Source organism: Capricornis sumatraensis, chromosome 2 (genome assembly GCF_032405125.1).
Source record: "Capricornis sumatraensis isolate serow.1 chromosome 2, serow.2, whole genome shotgun sequence".
NCBI lineage: Eukaryota > Metazoa > Chordata > Mammalia > Artiodactyla > Bovidae > Capricornis > Capricornis sumatraensis.
Window position 1 is genome coordinate 61825410 of NC_091070.1, and position 21929 is coordinate 61847338.

The 21929-nt window shown below is 41.6% G+C and overlaps 1 protein-coding gene across 1 annotated transcript in view; it reads left to right on the top strand.

Moving 5' to 3' along the window:
• The first annotated feature begins 423 nt into the window (after nt 1-423).
• Nucleotides 424-21929, top strand: part of MDGA2 (MAM domain containing glycosylphosphatidylinositol anchor 2) — a 921279-nt gene continuing 899773 nt past the window's right edge. The window contains exon 1 of the mRNA XM_068965010.1: nt 424-703. Coding sequence (XP_068821111.1) covers nt 424-703 — 280 coding nt within the window. The remainder of the gene's footprint in view (nt 704-21929) is intronic.

The window sequence follows — 21929 nt, forward strand, 5'->3', positions numbered from 1 at the left end:
GGGCTCCGGACTGCGGACCGGCGGGCCGCTGCCGCCGCTTGACGCTCCTCCGGGGACCTTCGCGAGTTACTTTGTAAAGGCGAACCCAAACGAGGAAGCCCCTGCTCGGTGCCCCGAGTCAGAGGCCACTTCCTGCTCCGTGGCTGCCCGCGCCAGGCTCGCACCGCTCGGCACACCCGGCCCCTCGCCCGCACCCGCCGCTGGCCCAGCGCGCCGCCGCCGCCGCCGCTGCCGCCGCTGCGGAGACTCGAGCCGGCTCCCCTGGAGAACCCTTCGCCTCGCGGCTCCGCTTCCCAGCACGCCCCCTGCTCCTCCCCGGCGTCTGCGATTTTCCCAGGCGCCCGGTGTGAGTGCGGCGTGCGTGGAAGTGTGTCAGGGTATTGTGTTGTGTGAGTGTGTGTGTGTCTGTGTGTGCGTGCGTGCATGAGTGTGGGGTGTGCGGGGCTCCTGCGCTCCGCTTTCGGCCGCCGCCGGGAAAGGACGGACGCACGGCGCTTCTTTCTTCCGCGAGCGATTCCCCGGCACCTCGTCTCCGCTGAGACGCGAGCGGAGCGCGCCGGGCTGGCCGCCGGCCTCCAGAAGGTCCCGCTGCGTCCCCCCCGGGCTGGATATGTTCATGTTCACGTGAAGATGGATATAGTGTACGGTCTCGTGTGGCTGCTGACAGTCCTCCTGGAGGGGATCTCTGGCCAAGGAGTGTACGGTGAGTGGAATCGCGACGCTGTCGTGACCTTGTGATTCTTAGGTAAGACAGGCTGGTGAGCGAAAATGCACGACTCGCGCCGTTCCGGGGCCCCTCCCGGCGTGGCTTTTGATTTACACTTCATCACGTTATTGGGAGTGATAAGGAGGCAGCGAGCGCGCTGCGGATTGGGCTGCGAGCCGCTCTCCCAGTGCCTCGGTTCGGGATCAGTGTTGGGTCGAGCCGGCAGCCCCGCTCTCCTGCGAATGAGTGACTTTGCACTTGATTTATCCCCTCTGGGGACCGGAGCTCTAGCAGCCTTGGGTTTAATGATGATTGGGCTCCTTGCAGTCTTTGCCGTCGGTGTCGCCGTTTCCTCCGAAGGGAAGCTTCGAATGTGACCCTAGTGAGCGGCCCGTTGCTCTCTGCCTTCCATCCCCCTCCCCCAGCTTTCTCCTTTCCACCTTTTCCTTCTCTGGGGGCAGACGGCGGAGTGGAATGCCTCCTTGACTTGATTTTCCGGCTCTGGAAGTGGGCTGACAGTCGAGTTACATTCTGCACCAGCCGTTGCCATGAGCACTGACTTGGGAGGGGAAAATAGCAGGCAAGATTCTCGGTGCCAGACGCAATTAAGGAACATGTTTATGTGAATGGATGAGCAAATGCATGAATGAACGGACAGCCAAGTCCGCGCGTCTCGGCTCCGGGGCAGGACGCGAGCTCATTGCAACTGGAACACAATCTCAGTTCTCTGGAAAACCCAGGGCTGGTCGGCCTAGGATCGAGAGAAGGGCAGGCTTGTTAACTCGAATGTTTTTAAGTCCTCAAGAGCAAATCCAGGTTCCTTTGCCTGTCAGCAGCTGGCACCCTTGGCTTTTGGGACCGAAAGAAACACACACACACCCTCAGGCTCTGGCTGAACTGAAATGTACGCCTTCTCCTGGGACAAGCGGGCAGTGACACAAAGGAAAAATAACTTTTGTATTCTCGAGGTATGGTGGGAAGGTTAGGACAACAGCCCTTGAGGGAACAGCAGGCCGAGACTCACCCAAAGCATCTAGGCTATGGCTGACATCCAGAAAAAATGAAATTTGCACATCAACACACCTCCCCCCACCGCCCAACCCCGACCCCCGGCTTGTGATTTCCATTTCTCTAGGGGCCGAGGCCCCAGCACCGCAGAGGCTGCCCAGGGGTAAAGGGCATGAGTGTCTGTGGAAGCGCGGACCTTAGAAGTGACTTCGGAGTGGGCGCAGATGCCAGGGGACCTTGAGTCCTCGAACTCTGGGAGCCTCGAGTGCGCAGTGGGCAGCTGTTTGCGAACCGAGGCGCGAAATCCAACCGAGCCTTGACTCTCTCCGCGGTGTCTGGTCCAGGGCTAAAGCCGTGCTGGGGGTGGAGGGAGAGGGTCTGAAGCGGTGAGGACTGATCTGTGCTGAGCTTCTGCGGCCACTCCCCTTGCCTGTCTTCCTGCCTCCCTCCTTGGCTCTAGTCGAGAGATCCTCACTCTCTCCCAGCTCTAAGCATCCGATTATCTCCTCTCTCCGCACTCCCTCTTTCCAGAAAGAAATTGAGAGCTTTCTTGGTGGTGATGGTAGCGCGGCTCTTGCTGGTGGTGGTGGTGCATGTAGGATAGAGTTGCCGAGACTCTCCGGAGGTCTTACCCGCTTGGCTGATGGCAGGAGGTGGGGCCTTGAGCAGCAGGAATTCATTTAGAGCTCCTTTGACTTTTGCTGGACACTGATGTCTAGCATCTGAGAGTGGCTGGGATTCTAAGGGCGGACCAATGTTGCAGATAAACGATAGAACCTTCTCAGGAAGCTGTTCCCTAGTCTGAGAGAGTCTGAATTCTGCTTATCCAAGTCTTTATTTCTCTCCCATTGGTTCATATTAACCCAAATAAACAGAGGGGTCTTTTTTTTTTTTTAGTGTGTGTGTGTGTGTGTGTGTGTGTGTGTGTGTGTGTGTAGGAGATAATGAGAAGTGAGACAATCGGGTGGGGGTAAGGGATGTTTTGGAACTGTCTGGATTAGAGAGGCAATGTTCCATTTTTCTGTCACTTTTTGCCATTTAGATTATTTGCCCTGGCAAGTTTCATATTAGGTAGTGGCAAAGAATAAGATCTAGAAGCATAAGACTTACCCTAGAACAATTGCATCAAAATGATCCTGTGCTCAAGCTGATTGACATTAAGGGGGGAAGCATTTCTGCTACTGAGCTGATCCTAGTTATGAAGGTGATGATCTTCTTCTTCTTCTTCCTTTTTTTTTTTTTTTTTTACTGTTGATGTGGTTATTAGTTACTTAGCTAGGAACAGAATTGGCTTTGTTTGAAAATTAGGCAGCATCTCTAGTCGTTATAAATGTCATAGCTATTAGGTGGGTGAAAACTATATTTATCTATTATTTTTCAAATCTGTCTTTCATATCACAGAAGTTAGATTCTCAAAGTGGTTACCCCTAACCTTCAGCATCAGTGTCCCCTGGGAACTTGTTAGGAACACAAATTCTCATACCCGTCCCAGGCTTTCTAAATCAGAAATTCAGAGTGTGGGACCCACATTCTGGGTTTTTCACCTCAGGTGATGATTATGATGTAAGCTAAAGTCTGAGAACCACTGATAAAACTGCAAATTCCATTGCTTTGACTTTGTAAACCATGACCTTTCTTAACCTGAAGTAGCTTTATTTTCATTTGTGAAAACATTTATGTGGAAGAGAAGATTTTATTTTTATTTAGGCCTAAAACGTTGCTCAGCTGTAAAAAGACATAGGTAATAAGAGTTAGTGTAAGATTAGAAAAAGTGTGTTTTGAACATTTTACGTAAGGAGTCTTGAAAAAAAATAATTTAATTTAAAAAAGCAGGGCAATTATAAACAGACACATCAAAGACTAGGTAGGAACTTGGCCAGCATAAAAGTCTATGCCACTGTATCCCTTTATTTGCCTGTGTTTGCAGATCTAAAACCATCCATGGTACACACAAAAGATTACTTCTTAATTTTGTCTTCTAGTAGCTAGAATCAAGAGGAAATAAAATTAGTTTATAGGTAGTTTAAGCAAAATCATTTCATTGTGGTCTAAAATTAATTACAAGAGTTAGAAAGATATCACTGTGACTTTTCTTCTTTGAAATAGCTGGTCAGTCCCTTACTCTACTGCTCACCTGGAAAATTCTGAGCATGAAATTCAGATTTTTTGAAGTACTTGGGAATATTTGTTTTCATGCATAGTTGATATTGTCTCGAGTTAACTCTAATTGTCTTCCTGTTGTGCTTGATCTGTTTGGTCCTTTGTGAACTACTTAAGTCTAAAAGTTTCTGCTACGGATCTAGGAACTTATCATCATTTTTCTGGGAATATTGCTTAGCAGACTTACTTCATAGTAGCTGAGATTTGTGGATATGTGGCATATGGGTAAGGAAGATTATCCTTTGATTTATATCTGCCTGTCTACCATTCACCAATGATTCTGATGTTATTAAAAAGCAATTTTTGAAATGATATTTTCCCTGTAGATATCTATATTTGTGTAGTCTTCAGAATAAGTTTCCTTAATTATATATTGTCCCATCTTGAATTTTAAAAAGTTATTTGTAGTCAAACCTTTTTAGTAAAATAATCTTGGAATTGCAAAGCTTTATTTTAATATTCTTTTTACTATATTAAACATCACTGAGACTAAGAAGTCATTAAAGAACTGTGAACTGGTACCCATTTTTGACATTGTGAATTTTGTTGCACTAAACTCATTGCATTAAGTTTAGGAAAACTAGTAAACATAGCATTCAGGGTCAAAATGTAAACCCCAGTTAAAGGTATACTAGTGCAATACTTAGAGCAGAGTGACCCAAAGTATTTTCTTAGTTTTTAAAGCTTTCTTTGTAAATTATTCTGTGGATGTTTTACTTGTTTTTTAGAGAACCTGTTGATAATTACATAATTTTGAGAGTCATATCTCTTGTAAACTTCACAATTGTCTTCTTTAAAAAGAAAAAAAAAACCAAACTACTGTATTTTTTACCTCCGACTTATTATACTCATAATTTCCAAGGAGGTTAATAAAAGATTATAATTGCTGTTATAGTCATTGTTGTTGTTTAGTCAGACTCAGTCATGTCTGACTGTTTGCAACCCCATGAACTGTTGCCCACCAGGCTCCTCTGTACATGGGATTTCACAGGCAAGAATACTGGAATGGGTTGCCATTTCCTTCTTCAGGGAATCTTCTGACCCAGAGATGAAGCCCTCATCTCCACAGATTCTTTACTTAGCCACCAGAGAAGCCTTATAACTGCATTAGTGCAGGACAAATCCCCACTGCAATTGAAAAACCAAGTAAATGTCTTTGAATAGTTTTTAAGGGGAGCCAAATCAACAGATGACTTGGTGTCTTAATATAGTTAATGTACTGCCCATAAATAGCTTGCAGGATGTGCTAGAACCAGTAAATTGAATAAATTTATCAACATGTGTATGACAAATTAGCAAGCTATATGCTCTCAATTCAAGTAATATCAATTAATCTCACAAATTTTAAGAATGACACCTCAGGCAGTAGCTGACAGAAAAGATTTGGTGGAATTGAGAACCAAAGGATTAGGTAGAGAAGAAGGATCTGGAAGATATTTCAGACTGTCAGTGGGTTGAATCTAAATGTACAGCTTGACCCTAAGGGGTAAAAGTGCTCTGGAAGGTCAGTTGACCATTACATCTGGTCCCAGAATATTGTCATCCTCACGGCAAGATTATCCCAAGGTGCAATGAATTGTGATTTTTAGCCCGTTTGAGTTTGGAGAAACCTTGTGATCAGGTACCGCTTTTTGATCGAACACATATTTATAGGGTGTCAGTCTGTGGGAGGAGGGAGGATGGACTTTATTGAATGTTGTTTAAAAAAGTAAATCTGAAGCTCTTTCAAATACAGTTAGCTTTAACCGTTTCTCTTCCCGCTTCTCACTCCATTATCCCTATGTACATCTGAGAACACACACACACACACACACACACACAGCACATCCTTAATCATCACTGCTTTGGTCACCATCACAAGAAAAAGTAGGCTGTTCTTTGTATCTTGAGATGATTTTTGTCCATTCAAAGTTGTCCTTCCTGTTTGTGTTACCGAAAATTCACATGCCAGATGAGCAGATTATTTTATACAGTATTAATTACTCATGTCCTGTTTGTCCCTGGGAAGCCTCTAAGTGATTTATTAAGTATTTTAGATTGACCAGGTTGCACATCAAGCCTAAGAAATCATTTTCTAGTGAACAAATCAGTGAGGATGTCAGGGTCCTGACAATTAGGAATCAGAGGTTAAAAATTTAGGGGTGAAGCAATGCTGGTGAATAGATGTCATAAAAGAAATTCAAGGAATGCATTTTTCTTCATCATCTTTGCTTAATTTTATTGCCTCTGGTACCAACTCTTCTTACTGATATTGTAAAATTCTTTTCGTTTTTGTTTTGTAAGGCAAACTACCTTGAACTTATTTTGAGAAATGGGGAATGAGCAAATTCTTCAGGAAAAAAATGTGCTGTGTATTCTTAAAATGTACTGTTTTAATGTGACTAGGGTAAGACTCATGGGGATGCAGCTAATTGCATTAGCCTATGGATTCAATTTATGTCTTAAGATAGTGTTAGGAACCATGGTCTTGGGTTGCTTTCCATCTATACAGATAATTCATCATTCATGTTCTCAGGCCTGGTTCTCATGCTTTGGGAAGAGTCTTGGAAGAGATAGGCTCAAGGCTTGCAATCAACAAAATCTAAGGCAAAGAGCCAGTTATACCCCCCTAGTCCTGGAACTGAGCTCTTGGCAGCTGCAGTGAACTAAAGGAATGTGCTATCAGCTCCCAGTTGAATTGGGGAAGATCTTACTTTCCCTTTTGGCTTTTTGGAAGGACAAGCAAAGTATTATACTGAATGCATTTCAAGTATGAATAGGGTGAACGTTTTTAGCTTCACTGTAATTGCCGTTAACTGAATAGTCCCTCAAAATGAAATTTCATTTCTTTGCTTCAGTGACTGTCAATGTAAATATATTACTTAGAGCAGACTGAATAAATGATTTCATTCATAGAGCACTATATCCTATTTTTATTTTCAAATCCAATTAATAAACTTTTGGTTCCGTAAAATCATAAAGTTGCAAGTAAGAGACTTTATGATGGCATTAAATCATCTCACTAATTTATGACACAATAGCTTTGTATTATGCTAGTCAGACAGTGGTCCTATGTTCTTTGTGACTTTTCTTTACAGAAAGAAATTTCACAACTCTTTTTCCACAGTCTAGACTTATTCACTGGAATGATACTTTTGCCATCTTGCTAAAATTCCTCATCTTCTTTATTAGGTATGCACTTAGTTATTTCCCATTGTATGCCAGTACAGTTCCATTTTTGTTCTTAACTATACCAACTTCAACTGATCCTAGTTAAGCTTTTTTATATTGGTTTCTTACTACTCTTCCAAGATACTATTTCCAAGATACCATTTCTAATCTTTGTTTTCAAACACTTTGTTTCCTTTCCTGTTGATGTAATTGAATTCAGGAAGAAAGATAATTTCCATTTCATAATCCAGATCATACATTCCCCAGGAGTTCACAATCACAGAAAAGAATTTCAAATATTAGGAACATTTTTTTTTCCTTTGGCTGTTACACATTTACCATAAATTTATCAGTTAAAGACATATTATGGTAGGAGTAAAGGTATTAGATATTATGATGTAACTTATTATTTCTTTTAGTAAGCTACCTCTATGACTTTGCATAACAATGGGAGACATCAGTTTCTTACTGTTCCCCGACAAAACTGTACCAAGGACTATTATGTGGTTGGCAGATGGGGTCAGATATGTGACATGCTGCCATATCTGCAAGCAGCACCTTTCTTGTCCTCTTTTGTTGTAATGAGAGTGGGAGGGATAAAAAATAATGGAGCGACTCTGTGGAAAGGGAAATACATATATATATCCGAGAGAGGAAGGGTTGGTTCATAGCTAGGCCTCCCACAGGACTAAAGGACAGTTAAAAGGGCACTGAAATCTCAAAGAGGTGAGCAGGAAATCAGATGCTGGCCTGAAAACAGTATTGGAAAAGTGTATCTGCCCTTTAAATGACAGCAAAACAGCAAAAAAAAAAAAAAAAAATTAACTAAATAGAATTTTGTTCATGCATGTCAAACAGAGGGAAAAAAAAATGGCTACCATTTGATATAAAGGGCTCTTCAGGGAGATTTTTCTGTTCTCCTGAATGGGAAAAATGAAGAATTCTTAAATAGGACCTATAGTCCCAGTGGACCAGATTACCCTACCTGCTAATTGATAGTACATAAGGAGAGAGAGACACAGATTAAACATGAGGACATTCTCTCTGTTATTTCTGTGGAGCTGTGAATTGAATCCAGGCCTCACCTCAGGTCCACTTATTACTGAAGAGTTGGAGGCCCCCATGAACTCAGAGTTTGCAAGTTAATTGAGGAGATAAAGCCAAGTGGAAAAACAATCAAGACTGAGAAATATACAAACATTTGACCCAGGACAGGAGAAAGCGCTGATAGCTGCCATGGTTGGAGGAAACTTGAAAAAGCTGATACATCATGATTTGAATCTTTCAAGTAGGTTGGTGATATATAGGTAAAAAGAAAGGAAAGGGCAGTGCTACAGCACGGATTCCAGCTGCAGGAACAGGGGGCAGAGAGAAAAATAACCCTGCAACTTGTTGCTGTTGCTCAGTCGTTAAATCGTTTCTGACTCCTTGTGACCACATAGACTGTATATGGGGCTTTCCTCGTGGCATGCCAGCCTCCTCTGTCCTCCACTGTCTCTCGGAGTTTGCTCAAATTCATGTCTGTTGCATTGGTTATGCTACCTAACCATCTCATCTTCTACCACCTTCTTCTCCTTTTGCCTTCAATCTTTCCCAGTTTCAGGGTCTTTTCCAATGAGTCAGGTCTTTTCCAATGAGTCGGGTTTTTGCATCAGGTGGCCAAAGTATTGGAGCTTCAGCGTCAGCATCAGTCCTTCCAGTGAATATTCATGGTTGATTTCCTTTAGGATTGACTGGGTTAATCTCCTTGCAGTCCAGGGGACTCTCAAGAGTCTTTTCCAGCACTTGTCTAGTATTAAGCCTAAGCAGTTTCTCCAAAATTTACTCTAACTAGAAAAATGAGTCCATCCTTTAACCTTTGGTAACTCTCCCTTCCCAAAGCTTGTAAATCTGTGAAATAAATTTTACTGGATAATACCCTGAAACTTGCTCAGGTATTTATGTCCACCAGATTCCTAGGTTTGTGTCTGTTCAATGTGAAGCCACCTAACCTGCTCATCAGAAGATAAGACAGTTATCTCTTGTGTTCCTGTAGGATACTGAGCCCTCCCCAATTTGAGGCAGTCTTGGGAAGCTTTGAACTTACGTAGGGGATACTTTTGGAGTTAAAGTCAAAGACTTATCAAAGCTTTTTTAGATTGTCTACTACTTAGAAGCAGTGAACTGTGAGTCCAGAATGACTTAAAACATCATGTTCTTTACAGATGGACAGCCACTGAGATGAATTCATTGCCCTTAAGAAAAGAGAGATATGTGCTTTTATTATTATTATTATTTTAAAAAATTCTCATTCAGAGAAGGGTGATGTAGTTGAAAACTCTTGGTGAATTTGGGCTTTCTTTTCATTCACCTGCTGCTCTACTGCATGACCACAGGCAAAAAAAAAAAAAAAAATTGTAATCTTTCTACCCCTCAGTTTCTGTATCTAATAAACTTTTAGGAAAGTGGACTGTTAAATAAGGAAAATGTAAATAACAGCAAAAATAAAGTATGGTTGCATTTTATATCTGGAGGAGAGGGAGAGTACATAGCGACTGTCCTCAGTCTTAGAAAGGCACGTTCAGGGATGCAACAATTTGATTCTAGCAGGAGTGCCATTTGGTTCTCAGAACAGAGTAAGGGGGCAGGAAGTAATAGAGAGCAAGCAATTATAATCTGGAGAAAATAATTCTCATTTGTCAAACAGAAAATAACACAGGTGGTATATTGTAAATAGTGCATGTGATATTCATATGTGCACAAGAATGCCATTTGGTACTCTGTCTTGTATGCCTCTGTGTTTGGTGTTGCTCCTTGGGCTATTCTCCTCTGAATTCACAGAACCCTGGAGTTTGTCCTTTTGCTCCTTAATGGTGGGGGTGGGGGTCAGGGTGGAGAGCTGGTATCCCTCCTCATTTATGATCTCCAGAGACTATTAATGTCACCCTGACCTTATCATAATGAGTATATTTATACGTGTTCAAATATGTGTATAAATATCCCTTTTGTATCAAAGAGCAAGAATAGTCTCGATATCATGCCATTTTGAGACTAAATGGAAAATAGCACTATAAATAAAAATGGTACATCCAAATGGGAAAAATAGAGATTTATTTGTAAGAATACAGGTAATTGATAATTTAAAAATAAAACCAGATAAAGTGAGAATAAACATTAAATGAAGCTGTCACAGATTTATTGTGTATTTGCACAATTGCACTCATCTCACAGGCTAGCAAAGTAATGCTCAAAATTCTCCAAGCCAGGCTTCAACAGTACGTGAACCGTGAACTTCCAGATGTTCAAGCTGGGTTTAGAAAAGGCAGAAGTACCAAAGAACAAATTGCTAACATCTGTTGGATCATCAAAAAAGCCAGAGAGCTCCAGAAAAATATCTACTTCTGCTTTATTGACTATTCCAAAACCTTTGGCTGTGTGGATCACAATAAACGGTGGAAAATTCTTCAAGGGACAGAAATACCAGACCACCTGACCTGCCTCCTGAGAAATCTTTATCAGATCAAGAAGCAACAGTTAGAACTGGACATGGAACAACAGACTGGTTTCAAATTGGAAAAGGAGTACGTCAAGGCTGTATATTGTCACCCTGCTTATTTAACTTAAATGTAGAGTACATCAAAAAACTGATGAACTGGATGAAGCACAAGCTGGAATCAAGATTGCCAGGAGAAATATTAATAACCTCAGATATGCCAGTGACACTCTTATGACAAAAAGTGAAGAAGAACTAAAGAGCCTCTTGATGAAGGTGAAAGGGGAGAGTGAAAATGTTGGCTTGAAACTCAACATTCAGAAAACTAAGATCATGGCATCTGGTCCCATCACTTAATGGCAAATAGATGGGGAAACAATGGAAATAGTGACATATTTTATTTGGGGGGGCTCCAAAAGCACTGCAGATGGTGACTGCAGCTATGAAATTCAAAGACGCTGGCTCCTTGGAAGAAAAGTTATGACCAATCTATACAGCATATTAAAAAGCAGAGATATTACTTTGGCAACAAAGGTCCATCTAGTCAAAGCTTTGGTTTTTCCAGTAGTCATGTATGGAGATGAAAGTTGGACTATAAAGAAAGCTGAGCGCCGAAGAATTGATGCTTTTGAACTGTGGTGTTGGAGAAGACTCTTGAGAGTCCCTTGGACTGCAAGGAGATACAACCAGTTCATCCTAAAGGAAATCAGTCCTAAATATTCATTGGAAGGACTGCTGCTGAATCTGAAACTCCAATACTTTGGACACCTGATGCGAAGAACTAACTAAGACCCTGATGCTGGGAATGATGAAAGTGGGAAGAGAAGGGTATGACAGAGGATGAGATGGTTGGATGGTATCACTGATTCAATAAACATGAGTTTGAGTAAGCTGTGGGAGTTGGTGATGGACAGGAAGGCCTGTTGTGCTGCAGTCCGTGGAGTTGCAAAGAGTTGGACATGACTGAGCAACTGAACTGACCCAAAAATGACAAAAAAGTGAGTGACTACAATTGCTGTTTCCCATCTAGTCACGTAGTCATTAAAAAAAGTATCTGTAGAATTAAATGATAAGTCTGGGACCTTATACACCATTAAAAATGCATTTTTGTATACAGTGGATTTAAATTACCCTTGGTAAACACTATTTTCTACTTTTCAAGGGTGAAAGATAATTCAGCTTGATAATACCCATTCACATAATTAAGTACATCAGAGAAATTCTTCAGACTAGTTTTCTAAGTGTCAGATTATTAGCTCTATAATGGTTGGGAATGTTGGTAAGGTGCTGTAACCAAAGCAAAAGGTCATCTTTACTTAAGACTTTAAACAGACAACAAAATTAGTAGTTGAAAGCAATTTTGCCCATTATATGAAATGAACAATACTAGCTTGGCTAGGCATGCCACTTAAGCTTATGCACACAAGCAGACTCTGACACAGGGTTAGCAGATGTGTGGTTCTGTAGTTGTCAGTCTTATCTTGGCATATATCAGAAGTAGTGAAGTTATCATCAAGAAGTTGTATAGTTAATGGTTTTTATCCTGGTTCTGAACTTGCTTCTTCTTTTTCATGGCTTATTCTTCACCATTGCTGTGATTCTTCTCTTATTCTTGTCAGTTCAGTTCAGTTCGGTCGCTCAATTGTGTCCGATTCTTTGCGACCGCATGAACTGCAGCACGCCAGGCGTCCCTGTCCATCACCAACTCCCGGAGTTCACCCAAACCCATGTCCATCGAGTCAGTGATGCCATCCAGCCATCTCATCCTCTGACATCCCCTTCTCTTCCTGCCCTCAATCTTTCCCAGCATCAGGGTCTTTTCAAATGAGTCAGCTCTTCTCATGAGGTGGCCAAAGTATTGGAGTTTCAGCTTCAGCATCAGTCCTTCCAATGAACACCCAGGGCTGATCTCCTTTAGAATGGACTGGTTGGATCTCCTTGCAGTCCAAGGGACTCTCAAGAGTCTTCTCCAACACTACTTATATTCTTGTATTCACTTGTATTTTTATTTAGTTCGTGTTTCACACTGGACTATATTACCTGTACCTTTTTTTGTTGTTGTTGTTCAGAGCTGCTGTATTAATATTAAAGTTCTCTGTTTTAGTCCATAATTAATCAAACCTCAATTTGGGGCTGATTTTGGTCTTAGTCATATGTAGGTTTGTGTAAGTATAATTTCCTAAGGAGGCACAGCTCTATTCCATTTTGACCATTCCCTGCCATATTGCAACGATATAATGACAGAATCGCTGTAAAGTTTGGGATTTAGAAACTTACCCCTTTTTACCCAAGGCAAGAATAACTCCCAGTGGGCTGCAGACTTTTCACTCAGAGGCTATTTATCCTCTGATGATTTCCTGTGTTGCACCAACAAGCATCCCTCCAGTCACAGCAGCTGGGATTCAAAGTGGCCTTCTTCCTGCTTCCTGTGATTTCATGATTTACTGTTGAACTCAATTATAATGCTGTGATTTTGCTTGATATTTCAAAAAACTTTTAAGTTTTTAATTTTCCCTCATCAGTGAAAACTCACTGGTTAATGTCTTAACTCTTTAAGCTTACTTATGCAAAGAAGTAAATACTTTGCCACCTTTACATTTAATCACCTCTCCAGCTTCAGAGAAACTGTAAAGAAGATATCCATCTTTCTATCTACACACAAACTACACCTATATTTGTATGTAGAGTATATGTGTATATACTGTAGACTGTATACTCATATACTGTAACTCTCTATGTGTGTGTGGGAGTGTAGGTGTCTCTGTGTGCTGAGTGTGTCTTATGGGAGCAGTGGCTAAACTTTCTGCTGAGCTTGAGGGACTGGATGGCTTTCTTGCTTCCCTTACAAAGCTGACTCTGATTTAGTGTTGAGTGCAGTATCTCTTCTAATATTCGTTTTGTTTTTAAATATCTTTTGTGATAATTCCTTTTTGTACTATTTCCAATTTGCCACATTACCTCCAGGAACTCCCATTACTTTCTGTATTTTTCCTTCTGTATTTTTGCAATTGACAGAAGAGACGTGTTTCTTAGCTGGGTAAGAGCAATACATGTGGTTTATTTTACCGGCAGTATAATGATGTATAAACTTGAAGCCCAGTCACTTGCATACTCAGAAGACCATCCCTCCTGCTCTGGTAGCCAGGTCTTTATACTGGTCTTTTCTCTTTTCCAAAATGGGATTTTAGAGCAACAGGCACATCTGTCTTCAAGTGTGGATTCTAAAATATATTTTTAAACCAAGTTTAATTTACTTAGATTATCTATCTTCTTTTTCCATCTATCATTGTAAAATAATCAAACATAGGATACCATAATTTTTTCATAGAATAACTGCCATTTTACAAGTGCCTCCTATATGCCACACATTCTACTAGGAGTTTTATATACATTATGCCATATTCTATAATCTTTGAATGAGGTAGATGAGAAATCTGAAACTCATAAAGTTTAACTAACTACCATATAGTTACTAATGGCTGAATTTGAAATCAAATATGAAATGGATATAAAAATAAATATTTGTATATATCCTTATGTATATTATTAAATTATATTCACATATGTGTGTGTAGACCTACTATGACAGAATCATACAAGTTACCTGAATCATCTTATGCCATTTCTGAGACATTTCAAACACTCTATATTTGAAATGCAAATTGGGTATAAATTCTAATTTTTTGGCCAAGAAATATATATATATATATATATAGGTAGCTCATGTCAGCACTTCACATCACAATTTTCTTTCTTGGAAAAGGAAGATATGATTTATAATTTCATTTTTTTTTTAGAATCAAAATGCCCATACTGAGGGCTCTCTCTGCTATAATTTATTTTTGGACTGGGAGGATATTTTAAGCACACTCATAATTAGTGACCTGTAAAAATGAAGACATGGCTCTACTAGATATTCTGCAGAAGTAGTGATATTTCTCCATGTAAAATACGAAGCATTATGCTTATAAAAAAAAACAACCACTGTCAAGTGTAGTACTTTATTTCCCCCCAGGCTGATTAACAGTCACTGGCCTTGGTAAGATTGATAGTTAAATGTGATATTTGGCCTGATTTTTGCCTTGAATTCCCTCCGGGTATTGCTTGAGCATTTTTTTGCAAAGTTAATTGAGGAGACTGTATCAACGGGTTTCTTTTCTTGAAAATCTTGTTGTGCTCCAGAGGACAGTTGATTGCAAGCTCTGCCGTTCTCTTAGCTGCCAGGGAGTTCCCCAAACCTCAAAGCTTACAAATTAGTGCAGTTTAGTGATTTGTTTTAGGCTTTTAGCTACAGCATTTGCTACTATAAAAGTGATTTTTTTTTCTATGCTTTTTGAATGTGGTTATTGTGTCATATAGTATAACCCTGTACCATTCTGGCTATTGTGTGATTGATACAGAAACTGCTTCGATAGGAAACCATTTTAAGAGAGAACAGGAAAGGTATTATATTCAGCTGTAGTGCCATGCATTTCTAAACAGCTGATGTTTTCTTTAACTGATCACCACCCCCCAAATTTTCAGAGGCAGTTGAGGCTTTAGAACTTTAACTCTTAATTTGGTCTGGTTGCCAGAGAAGTGCCCTGAAATTCATTATGCACTCATAGTTCACAATTGGGAATTCATTAATTTTTAGTATAACTGTGTTATGATTGTTGCGTTTTAAAGGCAGACCTCTTTATTTGAAGAATATGGAGAAACATCGATTTTGTGAATTTTTCTCTGAGCAGTGCTTCTTCATACTTGAGCCAGATACTTGAAACTAGTGGTCTGTCACTGTCTGCACACTGGAAATTGTGATAATGTTGTTAAATGGAGTGTGCCATAATGTATTTTGAAATTTAAAAATCTCAAATCACAAATTTTGTAAAGGAATATAGTGAAAGATGAATCAAATCAGTGTTCAAAAGAGCTTAATCATAGATTGTATGTTTTTACTGCTTCACATATTTAATGTTGTATTTCAGAGTACTTACAAAAAATAGTGCTCCCTGTTTTTGCATCTTTCTTTTCTTCTAATTTTTCTATCTTATGATACTTTGGAGGCAATGGTCTGTTTTGGATGGAGTTGCACAGTGTCTTAATGATTTGGTATAAAATTATATACCAAAAGCTTTAAGTTTGTCTGTATGTTATGGTTTATAATTTAATTGAATATTATATATATTAAGGGCTTCTCTGGTGGCTCAGATGGTAAAGAATCTGCCTGCAGTGCTGGAGACTTGGGTTTGATCCCTGGGTTGAGAAGATCCCCTGGAGAAGGGAAAGGCTACCCACTCCAGTATTCTTGCCTGGGGAATTACATGGACAGAGGAGCCTCTGTGGGCATCTGTATGTTATGGTTTATCATTTAGTTGAATATTATATATATTAACAATATTCATTCAGTTGAATGTCTAAAAAAGCTGGAATAGGTATTCTTAGAACAAAGGATGAAATAGCTTATAAACTTGAAAATGGTATTTAAATATCTTTAGTTGTGACAGAAAGTAAAGTCTATATATTTTAAAATAGCTTCAGAATCTTTTCTGGTGCCTTAACTATCGACTGTTTCTCATTCATTGTACGTAACTGTCATCCTCCCAACAATTATTGTGACATCCCAGAGGTTTTCTCATTATTAATGTAAACTTAGCATTTGTACAAATGGGAAGTGTTTGATAAAGCAAAAGATGAAAACTGGTAAAGCAAACTTCCAACGTACTATTGTGTGTTGCTCTGGGGGGGATTGAGTTTGAAATTGCAAGTGGAGGAACAACAGGTGAGTTAGTCTGATCATGATATTGGCCCCCAAACAGGCAGAATCAGCTGGAATCACTTGATGGCTATTACAAGGAGATAGTTGGGCCTACGTCATGGGAATTTGGAGAAGGCAATGGCAACCCACTCCAGTACTCTTGCCTGGAAAATCCCACTGATGGAGGAGCCTGTAGGCTGCAGTCCATGGGGTCGCTAAGAGTCAGACACGACTGAGCGACTTCACTTTCATGCATTGGAGAAGGAAATGGCAACCCACTCCAGTGTTCTTGCCTGGAGAATCCGAGGGACGGGGGAGTCTGGTAGGCTGCCATCTCTGGGGTCGCACAGAGTCGGACACGACTGAAGCGACTTAGCAGCAACAGTAGCATGGGAATTAGTAGAATGGATCAAGGTAGGATGAGGTGTCTGCTTGTCAGGGGTTGAGAGGAAGATTAACGAGCAGGTAGTTTCCTGGGAAGTATTAGTTGCATAGTCGTACCTAATCCCTGTGACCCTGTGGACTGTAGCCCACCAGGCTCCTCTGTCCATGGGATTCTCCAGGCAAGAATACTGGTGTGGGTTGCCATGCCTTCTTCAGAGGATCTTCCTGGGGTGTGCTCTCTTGGAACTACCACTGGAAGAGAAGGAGGGAGCCAGCATTCAACAGACAGAGAAGTTGAGCTGTGACTCAGTTACAGCAGAGTCTCAACTGAGTAAATGGGATACTGTGAAGTTGGAGTAGACTTCAGAGATGCCCCAGATAGAGGAAAACCCCTTTTCACCACCCCCCCTCCTTTTAACTAATCACTGGGTGTGGATTGCCCCTGGGGAAGACGTAACATTTCTCAGGATGAGGTGACTCCCTTGGAGTGAAGGTGAATCCTAGGAGGAACTCAACCGTGAAAGCTTAGGAGGTAACACTCTTGGGAGCTGGGGGAATGAATGTCTTCATGCAGAAAGGATTCTGGACAGTGCATCACATCTTTTATGCCTCTCCCCTTAGGGAGTTAGTATTTGTTTGCTTGTGAAAGTTCAGCTCATCTGGTACCCAGTCCTCTGGAAGCAGGCCTCTTTTCTTAGTGATACATACAAAAAGAAAGTCTGTGGGATGAATTTCAGTCCCTGCTGCTACCCCTGATCTCAGAACCATCGTCATGCTTGATCTCTGATATTCATTATCTCTTATTTTTTATTTTTTAAACTACCTTTTCTAGATCCTCCTTCCCCACAGTGAACAACTCTGATGGGCTGGATATCAAGCATAGAGAAGTAACCCCAAAGGGCTTGGGATCCTGGTCACTGTGTCCTTCTCAAGCTACTTCCACAGCTGTTACATTTGTCAATTTGCTCAGAATTGGGAGGGAGCACTGACAGATATTTAAGTGGGTCACCTGGGTGCCTGATGTCTTCTTCCATCCTCACATTAAATTTATAGTAGTCTTGCCTTCTCTTAACAATCAGGGTTAATTGCCCTTGCCTGGAAGGTAAGGTAATTTTCTTGCCTGCTTGTCTTTTGCACGGGAATGCACAGTGGCTAGGTGGCAGCTGTCATAGGAGTTTGAGATCCTTGTTCTTTTGTGGAGGTTTTTGTTACTCCTCTGGAAGCCAGGACATCTTAGCTACTTAGAGTCTATACTTACGGGGAGTAAAGCACAGAAACCCCAAGTGGGTTACTGGGAGTGAAGGTAAATGGGACTCTTGGACTTTTGTGTTCTACTTGCTAAGGACTCAGCTCCACATGACTGTGTGCTGAGTCGCTTCAGTCATGTCTGACTCTTTGCCACCCCGTGAACTGTAGCCTGCCTGGCTCCTCTGTCCATGGGATTCTCCAGGCCAGAATACCGGAGTGGGTAGCCATTCCCTTCTCCAGGAGATCTTCCTGACCAGTGATCGAATTTGAGGTCTTCTGCACTGCAAGTGAATTCTTTGCTGTCTAGTCACCAGGAAAGTCCACAGCTCCATACAACGGTCATTAACTTAAGGTTATACTACTGCTGTGGGTATGGTGCCTGATCCACTCAGGGTATTATCCCCAGGTTTCTCTGTCAGCTGCTCTTTCAAAAGACTGTTTCATCATTCTCAGATCAACAGCTTTTGAATGGCACGCGGTGTGATATAACCAGTGGATTATATGATCATATACTCACTGCTGTACCTTTCCTTTTCTTTTCTTTTTTTCTTAACTCTTCAATGGGTCCCCGTGTTCAGTGCAAGGTTATGAGGGATCCTATTTGGGTAGATAACATATTCTGTAAGCCCCTGGATTAAGGTACTTGCTAAGGCCCTGTAGGTAGTAAATATAAACCCATACCCAGAATATGTGTCCGTTCTTTCATGTCTGAATGGAGTCCAGTGTAGTCAATTACCACTGAATAGCTGGCTGGTCTCCTTGGGGAATGGTGTACATCGGGGTGGGGTGGGCATTTAGCAGCAGCAGTAGCTGGATAAGCTTGATGGATGGGAGCCTGTGCTGCTCAATCTGCAGTGTCCATACTTTTCACTGTGGCTGCTTTCTTCCTGCACCTCTCGAACAACACTGAGGTGACTGACAGCAAGCTGACTGATGTCGACTGAACAAGTCATTCCGTCTATTTGGCTGTTAATTGCTTTGCTCTAATTACTGGTGCTCTGTAAAAAGCTATCCAAAGTTAGCAATTGAGAGTGGCCACTTTATTATGTTCATGGATTCTGTGGGCTAGGAATTCATACAAGGGGCAGTCAGAATGGCTCATTGTGGTCCCATAGTTTCTGGACTCTTACCTATTAAGATTTGAAGGCAGAGGGTGTCTTGACCTCTCAGGACTGGAATCGTCTGGAGGTGTCTTTATTCTGGCCGAGAGCTAGGACCTCAGCTTATTGGCAGGTGGAATGCCTACATGTGCTGTCTCCATGTGGGCTTTCATGTTGTTTGGGCTTCATCACAGCATGGTGGCTGGATTCTGAGAGCGTGTATGCCTGGAGAATAGAAGAGGTCTTCTGGAATCTTGCTTTGAAAAGTCTGTGCATCAATTCTATGTGCTTTTGTGTGAAGCAGAGACAAATGTCCACCCAAGTTGAAAGGAAGGGACTATAGATCTCCCTAGTTGATGGGAATAGTACCAAGTTCACTTTGGAAGAAGTTCACATTGCACATTGGGCAACTAGGGAAATTATCGCAGACTTCTTTAGAGAGTACAGCCTGCAACATGACTCGTGGTGGATGCTCTCTTGAGGGCAGTAACGTGCTAGACAAAGATCTGTCTACTTTGTGCCCACTCTAGGTCTCCAGGCAACCAACCAGCCAAGCTATTCACTGCCAATAAATACACAAGTAGATAAGTATATATTCTTACCTCAGCAACTTCTCTTTGCACACACAGTGTGTGATCCCTAAAGTTGTGTCCATGGTTAGATTTCTCCTCACTGCTGACTTTGAATGGGCTTCCCAGGTGGCACTAGTGGTAAAGAACCTGTCTGCCAATGCAGGAGACATAGGAGATGGGGGTTTGATCCCTGGGTCGGGAAAATCCCCTGGAGAAGGGAATGACAAGCCATTCCAGCATGCTAGCCTGGAGAATCCTATGGACAGAGGAGCATGGTGGGTCACATTCCATAGGGTCACAAAGAGTCCTGCGGGACTAAAGCAGTTTGGCGTACTGACTTTGAAGGCACCCCCTAGTGGGGCTTTAGGGCAGGTGCAGTGCCTTTTTAGTTTACCACATAGCAAGCCAGTGTTGCCTGGTGGCTCAGAATCCACCTGCCAGTGCAGGAGACCGGGGTTCGATCCCTGCACTGGGGAGATGCCCTAAAGGAGGAGATAGCAACCTACTCCAGTATCCTTACCTGGGAAATCCCATGTGCAGAGGAGACTGGAGGGCTATAGTCCATGAGTTGGATATGACTTAGTGACTAAACAAAAACAACAACGTCACATCAAGCCAACCCATCTAACCACCACTTTTGGCCTTGGTGGTTAGAAGGACGTCTCATGTCGTCAGAGGTGTGAGTTGAGCTTAGTGAGCCGCTGTCCATTATGCAGGTAGATGTAGGCGTCTGGACCACCTCTGCATGTAGCTCGCTTATGCGTTCTCTACTTGTGCTCAGTCCCAGGAATTGCATTTTTATCTAATAATGGATTATTTCTGGGCTTGCTTGATCTTGCATGGCTTGACTGACAGAATCCAGCTTGTAATGGACATTTTTGGCTACAGTGTCTCTTAATAGCCTATGATCAGGCACTCTGCCTAAACGAGGCTCAGGACATCATACGCTGTTTCCAAATTATTTTTAATTCTCTATTGCAAATGGTTTAGGGTTTCTTAAAATCTTTAGGTGTCTGTGTTGTAATTCTCTTACTGGGGTTTGTCATAAATTCTATATGGTATTTTCTCCCACCACAATTGTCTAGTACCATGGAGTTGTGTAGAATCATTTTGCTGAAATATCAGGATTTCTTCCTTTATGCCTGTACTTTCTGCAAAGCCTTTGACTTCCCTATGGCCCATTCCTACCCAGCATCCTTCTGTCACACATGGTTAAGTAGATGAGAGTAGTGTTCCTAGAGTAAGACATGTTCCTTCCTGAATAGAAAGAGGCCTGATAGGGATTTTGCTTCTTTCTTACTGATGAATAATGTGAGATGCAATTGTTTGTCCTTTCCTTATGCAGAGTTGTCCTCCTATTACTCAGATATTAGAGCCCTAAAACTTTCATTGTTCAGGTGTTTATTTTGCATTCTCTGAGCACATGTGTTTTACTAAGTTTTTGAAGTATTATACTTGCTATTTTTGCTTATCTGGCTCACTTAGTAGGATGTCATTAATATAATGGACCAGTGTAATACTTTATATAATGTCCATTAAGTTCGTATCCTTATGGGCTGTTTTATGGCAAAGGATGAAAAACTTACTATAGTCTTGAGTCAGGATGGTAGATGCATATTGCTGTTTGCCCCATGTGAGTGAGAAGTGTTTCTGGTTCTTCTTCTTGATAGAGATGGACAGGAATGCATTTCCTAGATCAGTTGTCAAGTACCATGACCTAAAGCTGTGTCAGTCTGCTCTAGTGAAGATACTGCCACCAGTCACACACTGCGATTGATGCTACTACTTGATTGAATATCTGGTAGTCCACTCTCATCTTCCATCATCCATTTGGTTGTTGTGTTGACCAGACTAGTGAATAAAATTAGGACATAAGGCCTCATTTCAGGTTATAAGAGTGGCATTTATATCATCCATTCCTCCCAATAGACAATACTGTTTGTGATTTGCTAGCTTGCTTTAGGGCTGAGATAATAGACGTTTTAGAGAATCCCTCACCCTAGCTGCCACTCTGCTGCTTTTTATGATTGACTGTGCCATCGTTGCTACTGATGCTTAAGTGCTTCGATCTGGCCTCTGTTATTTAGAGATCCTATCGTTCCCACGGCTGTCAGGGAATCCAATTCTGTAACGACGTCTCCTACTGTCAGTCCTGACCACAGCAATGTCAAGACCCCTGGTGCAGACATAGGCAGTTGGTGATGTGTCTGGCTTTAAACAGTATGTGCACTCAAGCTTTCCCACTCATTTAACCTTTTAGAAATATTCTTTTTTAGTCACTCTATGATAAGAGTATAGTGTTTGGTCTGGTTAGCCCCATTTTCTGGAGAACCCAGAGATAATGTAACCCCTTTGTCCTTCCTCCAAATAACCAGTAGTCTCAGTAACATTT